At 40.6% G+C, this 14,272-nt stretch overlaps 2 protein-coding genes and 1 pseudogene across 2 annotated transcripts in view; 2 read left to right on the plus strand and 1 right to left on the minus strand.

The window, feature by feature from the left end:
- The window catches only part of LOC115158271 (C3 and PZP-like alpha-2-macroglobulin domain-containing protein 8), a 45,754-nt gene extending 40,852 nt beyond the window's left edge, over nt 1-4,902 (plus strand). Inside the window, exons 41-43 of the mRNA XM_029707020.1 lie at nt 540-614; nt 2,350-2,539; nt 4,001-4,902. Of these exons, the coding sequence (XP_029562880.1) occupies nt 540-614; nt 2,350-2,539; nt 4,001 (266 nt within the window). The 3' untranslated portion in view covers nt 4,002-4,902. The remainder of the gene's footprint in view (nt 1-539; nt 615-2,349; nt 2,540-4,000) is intronic.
- Nucleotides 4,903-7,517: 2,615 nt separating this feature from the next.
- Nucleotides 7,518-9,527, plus strand: LOC115158956 (outer dense fiber protein 3-like; annotated as a pseudogene).
- LOC115158272 (cyclin-dependent kinases regulatory subunit 1) lies at nt 9,375-11,099 on the minus strand. The gene is made up of 3 exons (XM_029707021.1): nt 10,883-11,099; nt 10,308-10,435; nt 9,375-9,963 (listed from the first exon to the last, which is right to left on the minus strand). Exons 1-3 carry the CDS (start codon nt 10,939-10,941, stop codon nt 9,920-9,922), a joined length of 231 nt encoding a protein of 76 aa, XP_029562881.1. The 5' UTR covers nt 10,942-11,099; the 3' UTR covers nt 9,375-9,919.
- Nucleotides 11,100-14,272: the final 3,173 nt, after the last annotated feature.

A 14,272-nucleotide genomic window follows, 5' to 3' on the forward strand; every position in this document is an offset into this window, starting at 1 on the left:
AAGAAAGGGTGGGGTGGGGTGGGGTGGGGTGGTGTGTGTGTGTGTGTGTGTGTGTGTGTGTGTGTGTGTGTGTGTGTGTGTGTGTGTGTGTGTGTGGCTGTGGTAACAGCTGTTCAGGTGCAGGCTGGATGAAGTTTGTGAGGAGAGCTTCCCAGCGCTGCTATATTACAGGGTACCCCAAATGACAGAGTGCTTTTGTCCAGGCCTTTGAAAACCCTGTCACATTCCTTTCCGACGCACAGACCAACAACAAAGGAGCCTTCTTGTTGTGGAGCGGATTGGGAAAAGACACAGACAAAACCTGTGTGGGAACACTAGGCTGCCTGTGCCAAATGTTTCATACAGTAGATTATCAGAAGGAACGGATACATGTTTAGACCTTCCTAATGTCGCTTGTTTGTGTATGGGTGATTTAGAGATATGCACCCAAGTTGGAAATACGGGAAAAGATATCACACTTGTACTGTAACCGTACAGTTTAATATGTGGTCCGTGTAACATTGGCTTGTTGTCATTGTGTTGTGTCTTTGTTCACACAGCGGAATCCACCACGGGGGACGGAGAGACTGCAACAGGCGAGGAACCAGGGCAAGCTCCTGTGCCTGTACACAAAGGTAAATACAGTGCCAGGCAAAGCACTCACACACTCATACAGACACACACTCACACACCACTCTCTCTTTTCCTCTCTCTACACCTCCCCCACCCCTGTCTCTCATTGGATGCCAGCCGTTCCCAGCTGCAGGAGGGAGTGTGTGTGAGAATTGAGGAGTGTGTGTTGTGAGTGCCAGCCAAAGGCAGGGGCTGGAGAGTTCAGGCATATCACCTCTGAGTGAAGCTTGAGTTGACATGTGCAGGCGTGTTAGGCGGTTCATACTGTAGGGAACCCTGCTCTGCTCTGTTCCCACTCTCAAGACACTGTATACACACCTGACCTCTACTGTCCCCACTGTAAATGTATATCTGCATGTATCCATTGATCTGTATTGTATGAGGGATTGGAGCTTACTCCAGCTCAGACTATACACATGCAACCCTCTGAGAACATTCACATACAGACTGCCTCCAATAGTTTGCTCTACCCTACACCCTCTGTAAAGTATATGTCCACCAACATGCATCTGCTTCTTCTGGCTTAGAAAGAGTTTGATCATTTTTATAGGTAAAAATAAGTCTAAGGCGTTTGATCAGTGTTGTAGAAGAGCTAGAGGTGTAGATGAGAGCCCCTGCCCTTCCTTCCCTCCTGTCCTCCAGGTCTGATCACTCTGTCTGCCTGCAGTGTGCTGGGGGCTGTTGGGACTTGTCCCAGTCTGCAGGAAAGGTGAGGAGAGGGGGAAGTAGAGCACTGAGTCCTCAGCGGATCACGTCAACAGGCTACTCACATTCAGATAAACAGGAGTATAGGCTTCACTTAGGTGGATCGTTTTTCTTAAAGGTGATATGTGTTGCTCCTCCACAGGGTTCACTTAGATGTCATGCTGAAATAACTTGTTACAGAACTCCTGGTCAGATATATCTTTATGTTGGTGTGTAGCAGGGATCGTGGCTGTGATATAGAGTAGGCTCAAGTCCGTGCGTGCGTGCGTGTGTTTGATGTGGCCTGCGCTGACTTGATCCCAGCCTGCAGCTCACAGTAGCTGTAATGGAGTTCCACAAAGGTCAAAGGTCTCCTCAGTACAAAGACTGATGCTTCACATTGGAAGACACCTCACCACAGGAATGCCATTAAAACTCTAGTGCGGTACACACGTACAGAAAACATGTATCAAACCAGATTATTACACACAATGAACATTGTGCAAACTGTAATTCTGAGCTGTTATATGTTGTTGACCTGAGATACACTGAGCATTAGGTTAGGTAGATTGTGATGGATGTGATTTTGTGTGCCAAGAATCTGACAGCATTCTCAACAGATTTAGTGAAAACATTGAGACTTTGGAATCAGTTCCTCCCTTAGTGGTGAAACAGCATCAGAGCTGAGTGCACGATTAATTCAACAAAACACTATGTTTAAGAGACTGGTTAAAATAAATGGAATGTATTGTGTGTAGTCATCTGAAATATATGATTTCCAAAAGGAGCAGTGTGCATGCAGTGCTTTACATGAGGCTGAACTTTTAAAGGACATAGTGACCCCTACTGGCCACTTTGTACAATTAACTCATTTTTAGTAGATTCTCTGTAGAAACATACTGTTATACCCCTTGACTTTTTAGCCAAAACTATTGTTCTCTCAAAAACAATGTGTGTGAACAAGTGTCTCATATCTTTATTATTTATATTTTTTTCAACATCCCTTCTCCCCTCTCTCTGTCCCTCTCTCTGTCCCTCTCTCTTATGCTGTAGGTGAGGAAGAGCAGGGTTCCATGGCTGAGGTGTCCTACTACTCCTATGAGTATGACCCAGACTCAGAACCCTTCGCTGCGGAGGGGGAGGACCACTTTGAGCTGGCGGCAGGGGAGCAGGGGGGAGAGCAGGACAGACCATCAGATAGCCAGCTACCCACACTGGACACAAAGGACACCCATGAGCAATGGTATGGCCCTCTGACCTCTCCCTCTGTTTGCACAACAACACTGAGTTAGAACTGTTAACACAATGGTAATGTGGATAGGACTTGAAATTAACTCAACTGTGACTTTTTAACTTCAAACCTGTTTCAGTCTATTTCCTCTGTAATAACAAAGTGTATTCAGATACCTCTACGTCAAATCAAATGTTATTGGTCACATACATAGCGAAATGCTTGTGCTTTAAGTTGCAAACAAGTTTTTTATTGGACAAATTCAGGTATGTTAATCCCTGTTCCGTTTTCTTCCATTTAAGAAAAGTTTTTCAACGGAATACACCCCTGATCATGCGTAAAACAGTTCACTTTCATAGCAACCACGTTATATTCCTTCTAGCATCTATGCGCTCTCCTCCTCTCACCTTTTCACTTCACTTGTGGACTTCAATGCACAACACATCAGATATATGTGGCCAGACGACAAAACCTATCCAAGCCAAACCATATCATAACCGCTACTCACAGCCTACATCATTGTCACCATATTAGCTAAAGTGAAGTCATAGTCAACATAGCTAATAGAACTAATGCGTTAGTAAACCCGCTACAATCATGCAGTAACGTTACAGTGTACAGTCAGTAAGCAGTTGAGCACTTACATCGGCGGGCCCCGGAGGCAAAATAAATTAGTGAAACCAAAAGCTTACCTTGACTTGGAAGAGTTCCAGTGTTGTGTTGGATAGTCATAGCCAGCTAGCTAACATGGCATCCCTCTGTTTGAGCAGGCTGTTTGCGTAGGCTGCATTTGCTAGCTAAGTAAGTTAAACTGAAAGTGATTTTTTTTAATTAACCCTCTGTCTTGCTTCTCCTTCATTTGGAAGAAATTAATTTGTTCAAAACTGTTAAAGTATTGTCTTTTTCTCTTTTTGAGTCAACTACTCACCACATGTTATGCACTGCAGTACTAGCTAGCTGTAGCTTATGCATTCAGTACTAGACTCAATCTTTGATACTTTGATTGGGTGGACAACATGTCAGTTCATGCTGCAAGAGCTCTGATAGGTTGGAGGACGTCCTCCGGAAGTTGTCATAATTATTGTAAGTCTATGGAAGGGGGTGAGAACCATGAGCCTCCTAGGTTTTGTTTTGAAGTCAATTTACCCAGAGGAGAACGGAAGCTAGCTGTCCTCCGTCTACATGAAGGTGCTACCCTACAGAGTGCTGTTGAGGCTACTGTAGACCTTCATTGTATTTTAATAAATTATTTGGTGACGTGAATATATTTAGTATAATTTGATCTAAAAAGGATAACTTTTTAAATGTTTTACTATATTTATGAAATTCACTTAGGAGGATGGTCCTCCCTTTCCTCCTCTCAGGAGCCTCCACTGCTCTACATCAAAGATAGCATATCTATACCTTTCTATAAAATTGCAATGAACATCATCAGAGATCTTATTCAGTGTACTGTTCTCCTCTCCTCCACAGAAACTTCCCTTGACTGCATCACCAGCCAGATCTCCAAATTGTACATTGTTTGTTAATATGTTAGAGCGGGTGGAGAGAGAAGGAAAAGTGGGGACTGCCCATCCTGAAAGGAAGAGATGGTGGGGTGTGTGTGTGTGCGTGCGCGCATATGAATGACTTAAGGACTACGCGTGTGTGTGCGTGTGTGTGTGTTACTAAGCTAGTCCCCCTCCAGCCCTCTGTATTTCTCTCTTTTCGATCTCCAGTCTCCTATTCAACAGTAGACACCATAGCGTCTTTGATATTCACTGTAGTGCCTTTACATTGTTTTTCTGTAACCTCTAGATGGAGGTGTAATTACACCTGAGTTAAAACAAATGTTTTGTTGTTTTTTTCTATCTGTGGTATTTATTTGTAGCTAGTGCTTTTTTTGGTTTATTTGTTCCAATGCCTCCCCTATTGCCTTTTTGTCCTGTCACCTACACCAATGTCTTCATTTAATTCATAAAAAATATGTCAAGATGTCATGGACCTATTTTTCTTATTCTGAGGAAGCCTTAGGTCGAACACTGAGGTGTACAGTGGATATCTTTATGTACATATTTGGTGTGTTAACCTACTAGAGACTGAATTTCTGCAGCCTTAAACTGGAGGATTAAGATCAGCTCAATTCTTCTAAACATTTTTACCAAGCTACCAATATCTCCACATAACAAGTCCTATTTGGGTATAGCTGTCACCTTACTGTTGAACAGACAGGGATTTGATTGTACAGTACATAAGCTATTTTGATTCTTGATATCCTAAAACAAGAATAAAGGTTTGGAACTACGGTACATTTACCACATTTAAACCAATGTAACCCCACATCCATTTTCAATACAGCTGCTTTTGAAAAACAAGAGAATAAACTTTGTATACAATCCATGTCTCTGTTTGCAGTTAACTTTACATGCTACTGTAAGTCTCTCCTCAGGTAGCAGTAACTCTATTCCCTATATGTATAGGCCTATATGTTACATAGGAAACGAGGAGCAGACCTGGTGGTTAAGGAGTTGTGTTGGTCCATTTCCTTTGATACGGTAGTTTAGCCTGAGGAGAATTTCCTGTCATCCTGTCAGCAGTTAGCTGTGTTATTATGAAGCGCTGCGGCCTTTCAGAATACCCTCTGCTTTGAAGGCTGTGACTCTGTGACCCCTGGAATGGCTGTGTGCAGCTGGACCAACCCGTGTGTTTGCCCCTGTTAACAACACACTCAGGTTACCTAAACAGCAGCCAGGAGAGAGTTGGAGCCTGTTAATGTTGGTTAAGGCACTTGTCAATGTTCTCAGTTATAATATAGCTTCTGGCAACTATAGCGTGTGCTTCTGCTGCTGTTTAAAATGAATACCTGGTCAAAACGGCACATGGGTATGCCTTTTCAATGTAGAGGTTATTGAATGGGTCATGAACCCACTGTATGATCAAACTACAGGAATGGTGGTGGAAAACTCAGATTACACATTACATATGTTATAATATGCATTGTCTTTCTCACTTTCAGTGTATCATATACTGTGCTATGTCAAGAAGGATAATATTTGTTCAATCCACTGCTTTGCAGGTCTCGAAGGGATTCTGTTGTGATATAAAATGTGAATGGTATATCTACATTACAAGTGGGAGGTCTGCTGTATGAATGGGGAAGGTACAGTAGGGAAACTTACTTCGCTGACCAAGCGATGCTGGAGCCCTGGTTTCTGAGACTGAATATCATGGAACATCTCCCTGGCAACTGCATGCATGGTTGAAGTGTAATATTCTGCCTCCATGCTGCGATGAACAGCGAGAGTGAAAGAGTAAGGAGGGGGGAATCTTGGTTTCATGTTGCTCTGTGGAGATAGTGTTACATGACAGTGAATTCGAGTGATGACATTGTTTCTAAGCACCAGCAGAGCTGGGCTGCCATTTAACTGGCTGAGATGATGGACTAGTTGGAGACTCAGCATTGGAGCGAGATCAAACATTTGTTCATTTTAAAGGCCCTTCTAAACAAGATGCTCTATTTTTTATGGTCTTTATGGGCCTTTGATGTAGGTCTGGGCGATATATCGTCTTTTAAGGTATACCGGTATAGATTTTACTATACTGTCTATAAAGGTAATTTAATACAGTGCTAAATAAATAAAACGTTCTACAAATTGGACTACTTCCCTGTCAGTTTTGTCCTAGTTTGGTTAAGTATAATCAGAATGGAGAAAGCTTAGAATGAATTTGTTGCCATTCTCGGGTCATGCACTACTCATAAAACATAAGAACTTTTCTGATTTAGAAACATAAAATACCGCTATACTGTAAAAAATGAGAAAAATATTGTGATATATTTTGGCCATATCGCCCAGCCCTATTTGATGGTAATGGATCTTATTTTGGATTGATGAACTGCACAGACTGTTTTAAGGTATGCACTTCTGAATAGGCGAGCTCCATACTGTATTTAACTCAGGACTTGGGAGATGTTCCTGCTGAGTGGAGAGCTGACATCCATCTGACACAGAAGATCACCTCACTAAGGAGAGAGGAAGACCTGCTGGCTATGAAGCATCTCTAGAGCCTGTTTCTGTCCACATCTACAGTAGTATGCTCCCTATACCTGTGTTTTTGTGCATACTGTATTGTCAAATGCCATCTTATTATTGATTGAATAGAGCAGTCTATGTAACTCGCTTTATTCAGTGTTAATGTTCTCCGTTCCCAGTAGCTCTGCTTGTGCAGTGTGCACAGGCATATGAACATTTGTATGCTGACTTAATGTTATTCTCCAGGTTGTATCTTGGTTCGTTCCACAAAATGTGTGTCTTCAATATTTTACTTTAAAAGTTATATTGAATGAAGTTTCCTTTAATATAGACCACATAAAGAATTAAATTAATGATTGTGTGTATGAATAAAGACTTGACATCCCTCTGTGACTTCTAGGAAGATTTTAACCAACTTAATCCCAAGATTTCTCAAAATGTTCACCATCATTTTAAAGCCCGTTATATTACTGCTTTGAGAAAGTCATTTCAAAAGATTATTTATTTCATGTGATTAGTGATTCACATATGTCTGTCCCTCATTTTAAGGTCAACCCTGTTATGTGAACTTAACTGTTTTAATATGGTGAACAATTTAACATCTAATAGTCAAATCATAGTGTAAAAGCAAATGAGCTGGTTTTGGCCATTTTCTAGTGGAAAACAAAGTGGGTCGAGCATAACATCAACCCACAGGCTAGAAATATTTTAACAATTTAAAAAAATGTGAAGCTTGCATTTAATTGCCACACCAAGCTTCCATTCCCCGTCACAAGGAGAATTATGACTGATTTAAGTATGAAATTGTCAACCCTTTTACTTTATTTGGCACTTACTATAGTCATTAGGTTTTTATTTAATAACCTCTAGATGGGAAAACTGGTTTTTTATAAAGTTGAACGTGCTCTTTATGACAGAATGTTAAAAGTTGCTGAAATATATATTTTTTTACCAAGTTACACTTCCCAAAAGGCACAGAAATGGTGGAGCAACTCTTAGTGTACTCCCTGCAGCACTATGTCTCTGGCTGTGAAAGTCAGCTGTTTTGATGACCTACTGTAGCATGCCTAATTTGCACCAGCCAGATGCAAATATGTGGTTTATATCCTCAGGCCCGTCTTCGCGTTAACCTTTGCAGCGTATTCATCCCTACACCAGATATCATGTAACGTGTGAAATAGACAATCTTTTTTGTTCATATTTAAACTGGTGTGTGTGCGCAGACACAGGTCCTCAATCTATTGTGTAAAATATCTATCCCACAGGGCCAGGACCTGGGCATTATGCTCTGCCACTGACCATTGCTTTCATCAGCCATGACTTCACCAAGCCAACCAGCCCTGCTTACTCCTTCCACGGCAGAATAAGCAACAATTGTGAGTACTACAGAGGTCACAAAAGAGATCCCAAGCTTTAAACATGGCATGCTACTCTATTCAAGAGTCCTAAGTGGTCTATGGAAAACTACCCCAACAAGTAGTTGCTCATGAAAGGGAATATTGAATGTAATACCAATGTAAATCCACTAAGGGGAGACACCCCAAACACTTTTCAAACTGTGAACCAGCCTACAACAGTACAGTATACCACTTATTAGCCGAATGTGACACTGTCCTTGGGGTACTGGCAAACTTACTACAGTATTGTATGTCAGCTAGTTATTTGATTGTTTCTCTTGTATGTTTGTGTAGTGTAAGGTGTTGACGACAGCCTCAGTATTACATTGATGCAAAAACCACCCATTTCGGGCAGGGACGGCAACACTGCATACTCCACGCTGGGCAAAGTGAGAGGACAATCAAGTAAGTTCCCACCAACTTCAGGTAAATACACTTTTAATTCAGAGCTGATTTCATGTTTTAATGTGCCTATAACATTGTAATAAATCAAGTATAACCATGTTTTTATTTGACAAAGACCAAAAGCATCCTACAAGAGGACTACAGTCTCAGGGCGCTATTTATTAGATATGTGAAAATGTAGATTTTCCTGATAGAGATGTTAACTACATAAAGACCTTGTTGAGTGTGGCAGTTTATAGGCCACTTACAAAAGTAGGGCAACAAGATACAGCTGGATGTGACAGCTCAAGCCTTGCCTTCTGCTGTTGTATCTAAACTTCATGAACGTACTTCACAAATATGCATACTCTAAACTAACCTATTGCATTCCACTTAAAAATGTTGCTTGTTTTTAGAAAGCCAAAGCTAACTGCAGCCATTTCCACCAACAGGGCTTTTCCAGACTCCTGGACTAGGGGCATATAGCCCTGAGAATGCTCCTCCATGCAACATCCAGTGCAGACCCCCATCCTATAACATGTGCTTCCACACTCGCAGTAGCAGTGACTCAGCGCCTAACAAACACTGTCTTCCTGCTCTCATGGGCCCCCACCAAGCTAGCCAGGGGGTCCTCAGAGGGCATGTCCAAGACCCCAGGCCCTGGTAGATACAACAGTACAGATCCAAGTGTCTACATGCCCAGGCAACCAGCTTTCTCCATGCTAGGTCACCATGGCTTCCCCAACGATGCCACTCTAAAGCCTGGCCCTGGAACTCGTAACCCTGAGAAGGTGATTGTCCACAAGCCCCGGGCCCCAGCATTCTCCCTGGGCATCAAACACAGAGTTTGTCACCCCACTGGTGGTCAATGTAGCTGACTACACAACCATGTTCCTCCGTCATATGGGACTAGGCCTAACCAAGGTTGGATTTATCTGCAAAACAAACAACTCGATGAGGTGACAAATGAGAACCATTTCTACTGCCGTGCTGGCTTATTCTAAAATATGACGTTTAGATACAGAAAAAGAACATATACACATTCCACACAGAAAGTAAAGAAATATATTGTATTTACGTACTATCCAGCAACAGTGCTATTTAGAATGAACAGAAATGTGACTCTAGTCAGTCAAAATGTATACTGTCTGATAAGAATATATCACACACACAGAAAAACAAATAAAATAAAAACATTTCATTTTTGAATAAAATATTCCATGTTCAAGAAAAAAAATAACTACATTTGACCACTATGCTCATTAATACAACATATATTGACAAGTAAACATCAATAAAAGTGTAGCAAATGTTATTCAAGCTCGGTAAAGTCTCATGAGAGAAATTCCATCTTCATATTGTTGCCACTTATCAAAGCAGAACTGCTCACCATCTCTTAGTCAGGGCCGAGCATTCTGCCTTCCACTCTCCTTGGGCTACCTCTATCATACCTCCAATATTTTGAGGAGTTTAAAAAAACTGAAAATAAATGGTCTATTCTATACACCAAAACACATGGAGCGATGTACATCATGTTTAGTCAACAAAGACCATACAATTCAACTGAGGCGGTTTTCCGTGACGTGGAAAATGATTTCCATTCAATCCTTTGGAAGAGGTCTTCGGAAAAGCAATATATGCGGCTCTAGAAGTAAAACAAGTAAAGTTATTCAGTACTCACTTCAAGCTATCAGAGATAGCTATGTTATTTTCAAACATGCAGATGGCAGAACAATGGCTTTACATCTGTAGGGATGTGATCATGACAACATAAGATTGGGGGAAAAGAGGTCAATGGTTTGTGTCAGAGTCATGTAATAGGCAATACAATATGGCTAGTACTTCAATTGTATTAAAGAGGATGTCAGAAAAGCAATAATTCCTGATTAATCGGTTCATAAACAGTCATGAGAAGACTTGTGACATAAGTAAACAAATAACTTAGTAATGCTGAGATGTTGCTCTATGAAACATCAGTCAATAGCTCACCTGGCTTGTGGATCATGTAGTGGATCCAGCCCTGGCTCTGCTGCACCCCCAGACCCCTCCATTCATCTTCTGTCATCAAATGAGAGGTGGGCACCAGCTTGGATAACTGTTTCGGTAGCATAACATGCCTGTGTAGGAAAGGGACATTGAGTTCAACCAATTCATTTAGTTACTAGCTAAATAGAAAGGCCTCTGTGATTTATATGTAACTTTAGTACCAGTGCAGTATCCCAAATAACTTTGGGCATGTGGCAACGACAGCTGATATTATTAGCTAACGTTAACCAAGTCACCTGATAGTTAACGTTACTCACTGCAAAATAAACACATGAATACAGCCTTCAGCTAAAAGCAAACAAATATCATTGTAATAGCAGTAGCTAAGTATCGTTATTATTTTAGCCAAATAAAGTATTATAGCTGTTTCTCGGCTAAAGCTAGCTAGCAAGTTGGCAAATCCAACGTTGGCTAGCTAGCTAATCAACCTGGGGGTTGTCTAACGTTACACTTGCCTGCGCTAGCATATCAAGGAAGCATGCATGTTAGCCGCTACGCTAGCTACAACGTCAACCTACCTGTACTCGAATGCTTCATCTGTGTACTTGTCAGAGTAGTAAATTTCTTTCTTCGACATGTTTAATCAAACAGAAATATATTACACAATCTTCTGGATTCGTTTTCGTATTTTCAGAAAGATGTCAATAAGCTTAGCTAACTAGCTTGGAATGGGCGCAAGTTGTCATCTAAAGTGTATCGGCAAATTTTGAACTCAAACCGTCCCTCTCTTGGCCCGGATTGGTGAAGGCGCGCGCGGATCAAAACGACACGCGCCGTGCCCCGCCCTGACCCAGTCTTCTGAAGTTGACAGTTATAACGTTAGATTTGTTTATAAGAGTTGTTTGTAAAAATGTTTCCTGTGAAATAATTGTAACGACCCTGCTCCCTGCCTGTTCATTACATAATGTTTTTTTCCTTTGGTTTGTTAATCGAAAGAATGACACACTAGCCAACTAGTTATAGAAATAGAGTCAATGTCCATTTAGCGTGCTTCTTTAGTACTACAATCTTGAATATTCAATCAGAAATGTTGCTTAAGGAATCCTAGTTTTTCCACTGATAACATCAGTCACACTCTTTCATAAAGTCATAAGCAATTCTTTTTGTGGTGTACGTAATGTAGCTATCCATCAGTGTTTATTTTGAGTTGCTAAATAACACTGTTAAATGTCACAGGAACAACAGTAGTTCCTGTGACCTTTGAGGGTTAGAGTACTGTATGAACAAATACTGTAATTTTACTTCTGTGCTTTATCATCTATTTGAAATTCATCACCTATACAAGAATAATAAATGTAGATAGTATACATGCACATACACAGACATTGTCTTCTTTATAACTGCAATGTAACAACAGGTTTAAACCTGGGCTGTTTTAAAAGTGGAGGATTTGTGACTTTAGAAACCCAGCTGTTTCCACAGGCCCCATGTATGATAGTTTCCCTTGTGAATGAGTTACATAGAAACAGCCTGAGTTCTCAGAGAGTGTGTTTGCACCTTGTTATCACATCTCTGGGCTCTGTAATGGTTGGTAATGAGACATAGTGCATGCACAGCCTGACTTATTCCACTGTTGATTGCAGTGGTACAGCACGCTGAAAACAAGGTGAATATTAGCTCCTTGTATTGCAGTGGTACAGCACGCTGAAAACCAGTTGAATATTAGCTCCTTGTATTGCAGTGGTACAGCACGCTGAAAACCAGGTGAATATTAGCTCCTTGTATTGCAGTGGTACAGCACGCTGAAAACCAGGTGAATATTAGCTCCTTGTATTGCAGTGGTACAGCACGCTGAAAACCAGGTGAATATTAGCTCCTTGTATTGCAGTGCAAACAAATGAGTTGCATTTCCAAACACACAGTAAGTGTTACAGATACAGATGCATTCAATTTGATCAGAAAAGTTTTTTCATTTTGTCTGCAGTGTGTATTAAAAGTCTACATTCACTTTTTTATTTAGATGTGTTATAAAGAAGCCTGTCAGGTCTGAAATGCTGCTTACTTTTTTGATAGATTTATATTAATCTGATGATATATTGTGGAGCCTGTTTTCACTCTCCTCCCACTTATCATAGAAGTGGTAGACCGAGTTAGTAGTATGGTCTGATGCTACTCTCCTATTAGTCATCAGCCACATCCTACATATTGATGACATTTGGTTTATCAGTAACTTCTCAATTCTCCTATGCCACAAACAACCAAGTGATGTGATTGGTTGTCGAGGAGTTGGCATGTGTGTATGTTTTTTTGTGTGTAACTTGTGTTAACTGTGGCTTGTTGCCATTGCTGGAGCGAGTTTGTTCATTCAGTCTATGACTTGCAGAAGGGTCTTATGCTCATCAAGCCGGTATGCTCTCTCACATACTCTGAACTTCCTTTATTGCTTTTGATTTTGAGTTGTAGGTTTCTGGGTTATTGTTCAAGTCAGGGCATCTTCACTCTGCTCTCCAAATGTCTGAGATATAGGTGAGTCTATTGCTGCCTCTCATAATTCCTATGTTTACTGCATGTACAGTGTATTGTATCTGTTTTCTATTGTATCTCTGAGTGTACGCACTCTTTAAATCTAGTGCATTTGTCATTTTTGCCTTGCACAATCAATTTTATGGTGCGCTAAGCCTTTTCAACTTCCACCTCCACAAATGCTGGCCTTTGCAAATGAACCAAGCTGTTTTTTGACATTTGAATGTGACCTTTTGAATTGTAATCAAAAGTTCCCAGTGTTGCTTTTTCAATTAGTGTCATAATAACCATGTCTCCATGTCATGAGCAGTAACAAGACTATGCCCGCTGAGGAATTACTGTGGACTAAGGTGATATATTGTGGGGCAAAACCAAAAGTTTGTCTTTCATCTCAAAGTCTGGGTTGTTGGAGGAAGTCACCAGGTTGTTTTGTGGCTTTATCCAATTTAAGCTCAAATAAACTTGTTTTTACAGCGTATTACAGTATGAGCAGCTAGCCATGGAGTTCTGCTCTGCCTTGGATGAGTGGGTGGCATGTTTTAGTTGGTTGATTTCCCTCTACTTAGATAATAGGTGATTCAGTAAATGATTTGGTCATCCATGTTAACATGCTCTCCTAAATAAAGGTTAATTTTTATTTTATTTTTACAAAAAAAAATCACATGATTGGATACAAAGCCTAACCTAAAAGCATTAGTTGTTGTTTGTGTACTGTAATGTAGGTCACTGTGGAATAATTGCATGAATACATATCTAACTCGGCCCATGCACAGTGTGTTGCGAGTATGTTGGCCATTCTAATTATTCTTGAAAAAGCCTGTTAATTCAAATTTTTGAAAGTTTATATTAGGCCCACTGGCTTTCTAATCTACAGCATCTTCAGAAAGTATTCACACCCCTTGAATTATTCTACATTTTGTTGTACTACAGCCTGAATTTAAAGGCCTACACTGGCCTACACACAAAACCCCATAATGTCAAAGTGGAAATATGTTTTTTCAAAATGTTTAGACTAATAAGTTGCATGGACTCACTCTGTGTGCAATAATAGTGTTTAACATGGTTTTTGAATTACTACCATATCTCTGTACCCCACACATACAACTATCTGTAAGGTCTCTTAAGCAGTGCATTTCAAACACAGATTCAATTACAAAGACCAGGGAGGTTTTCCAATGCCTCGCAAAGAAGGTCACCTATTGGTAGATGGTTAAAAATAAAAAAAAGCAGACATTGAATATCCCTTTGAGTTATGAATTACAATTTGGATGGTGTATCAATACACCCAGTCACTACAAAGATACAGGCATTCTTTCTAACTCAGTTGCCGGAGAAGAAGGAAACTGCTCAGGGATTTCACCATGCGGCCAATGGTGACTTTAAAACAGTCTCAGAGTTGAATGGCTGTGAGTGTAGTTACTCCACAATACTAACCTAATTGACAG

This window comes from Salmo trutta, chromosome 22, assembly GCF_901001165.1.
Source record: "Salmo trutta chromosome 22, fSalTru1.1, whole genome shotgun sequence".
In the NCBI taxonomy this organism is placed as follows: Eukaryota; Metazoa; Chordata; class Actinopteri; order Salmoniformes; family Salmonidae; genus Salmo; species Salmo trutta.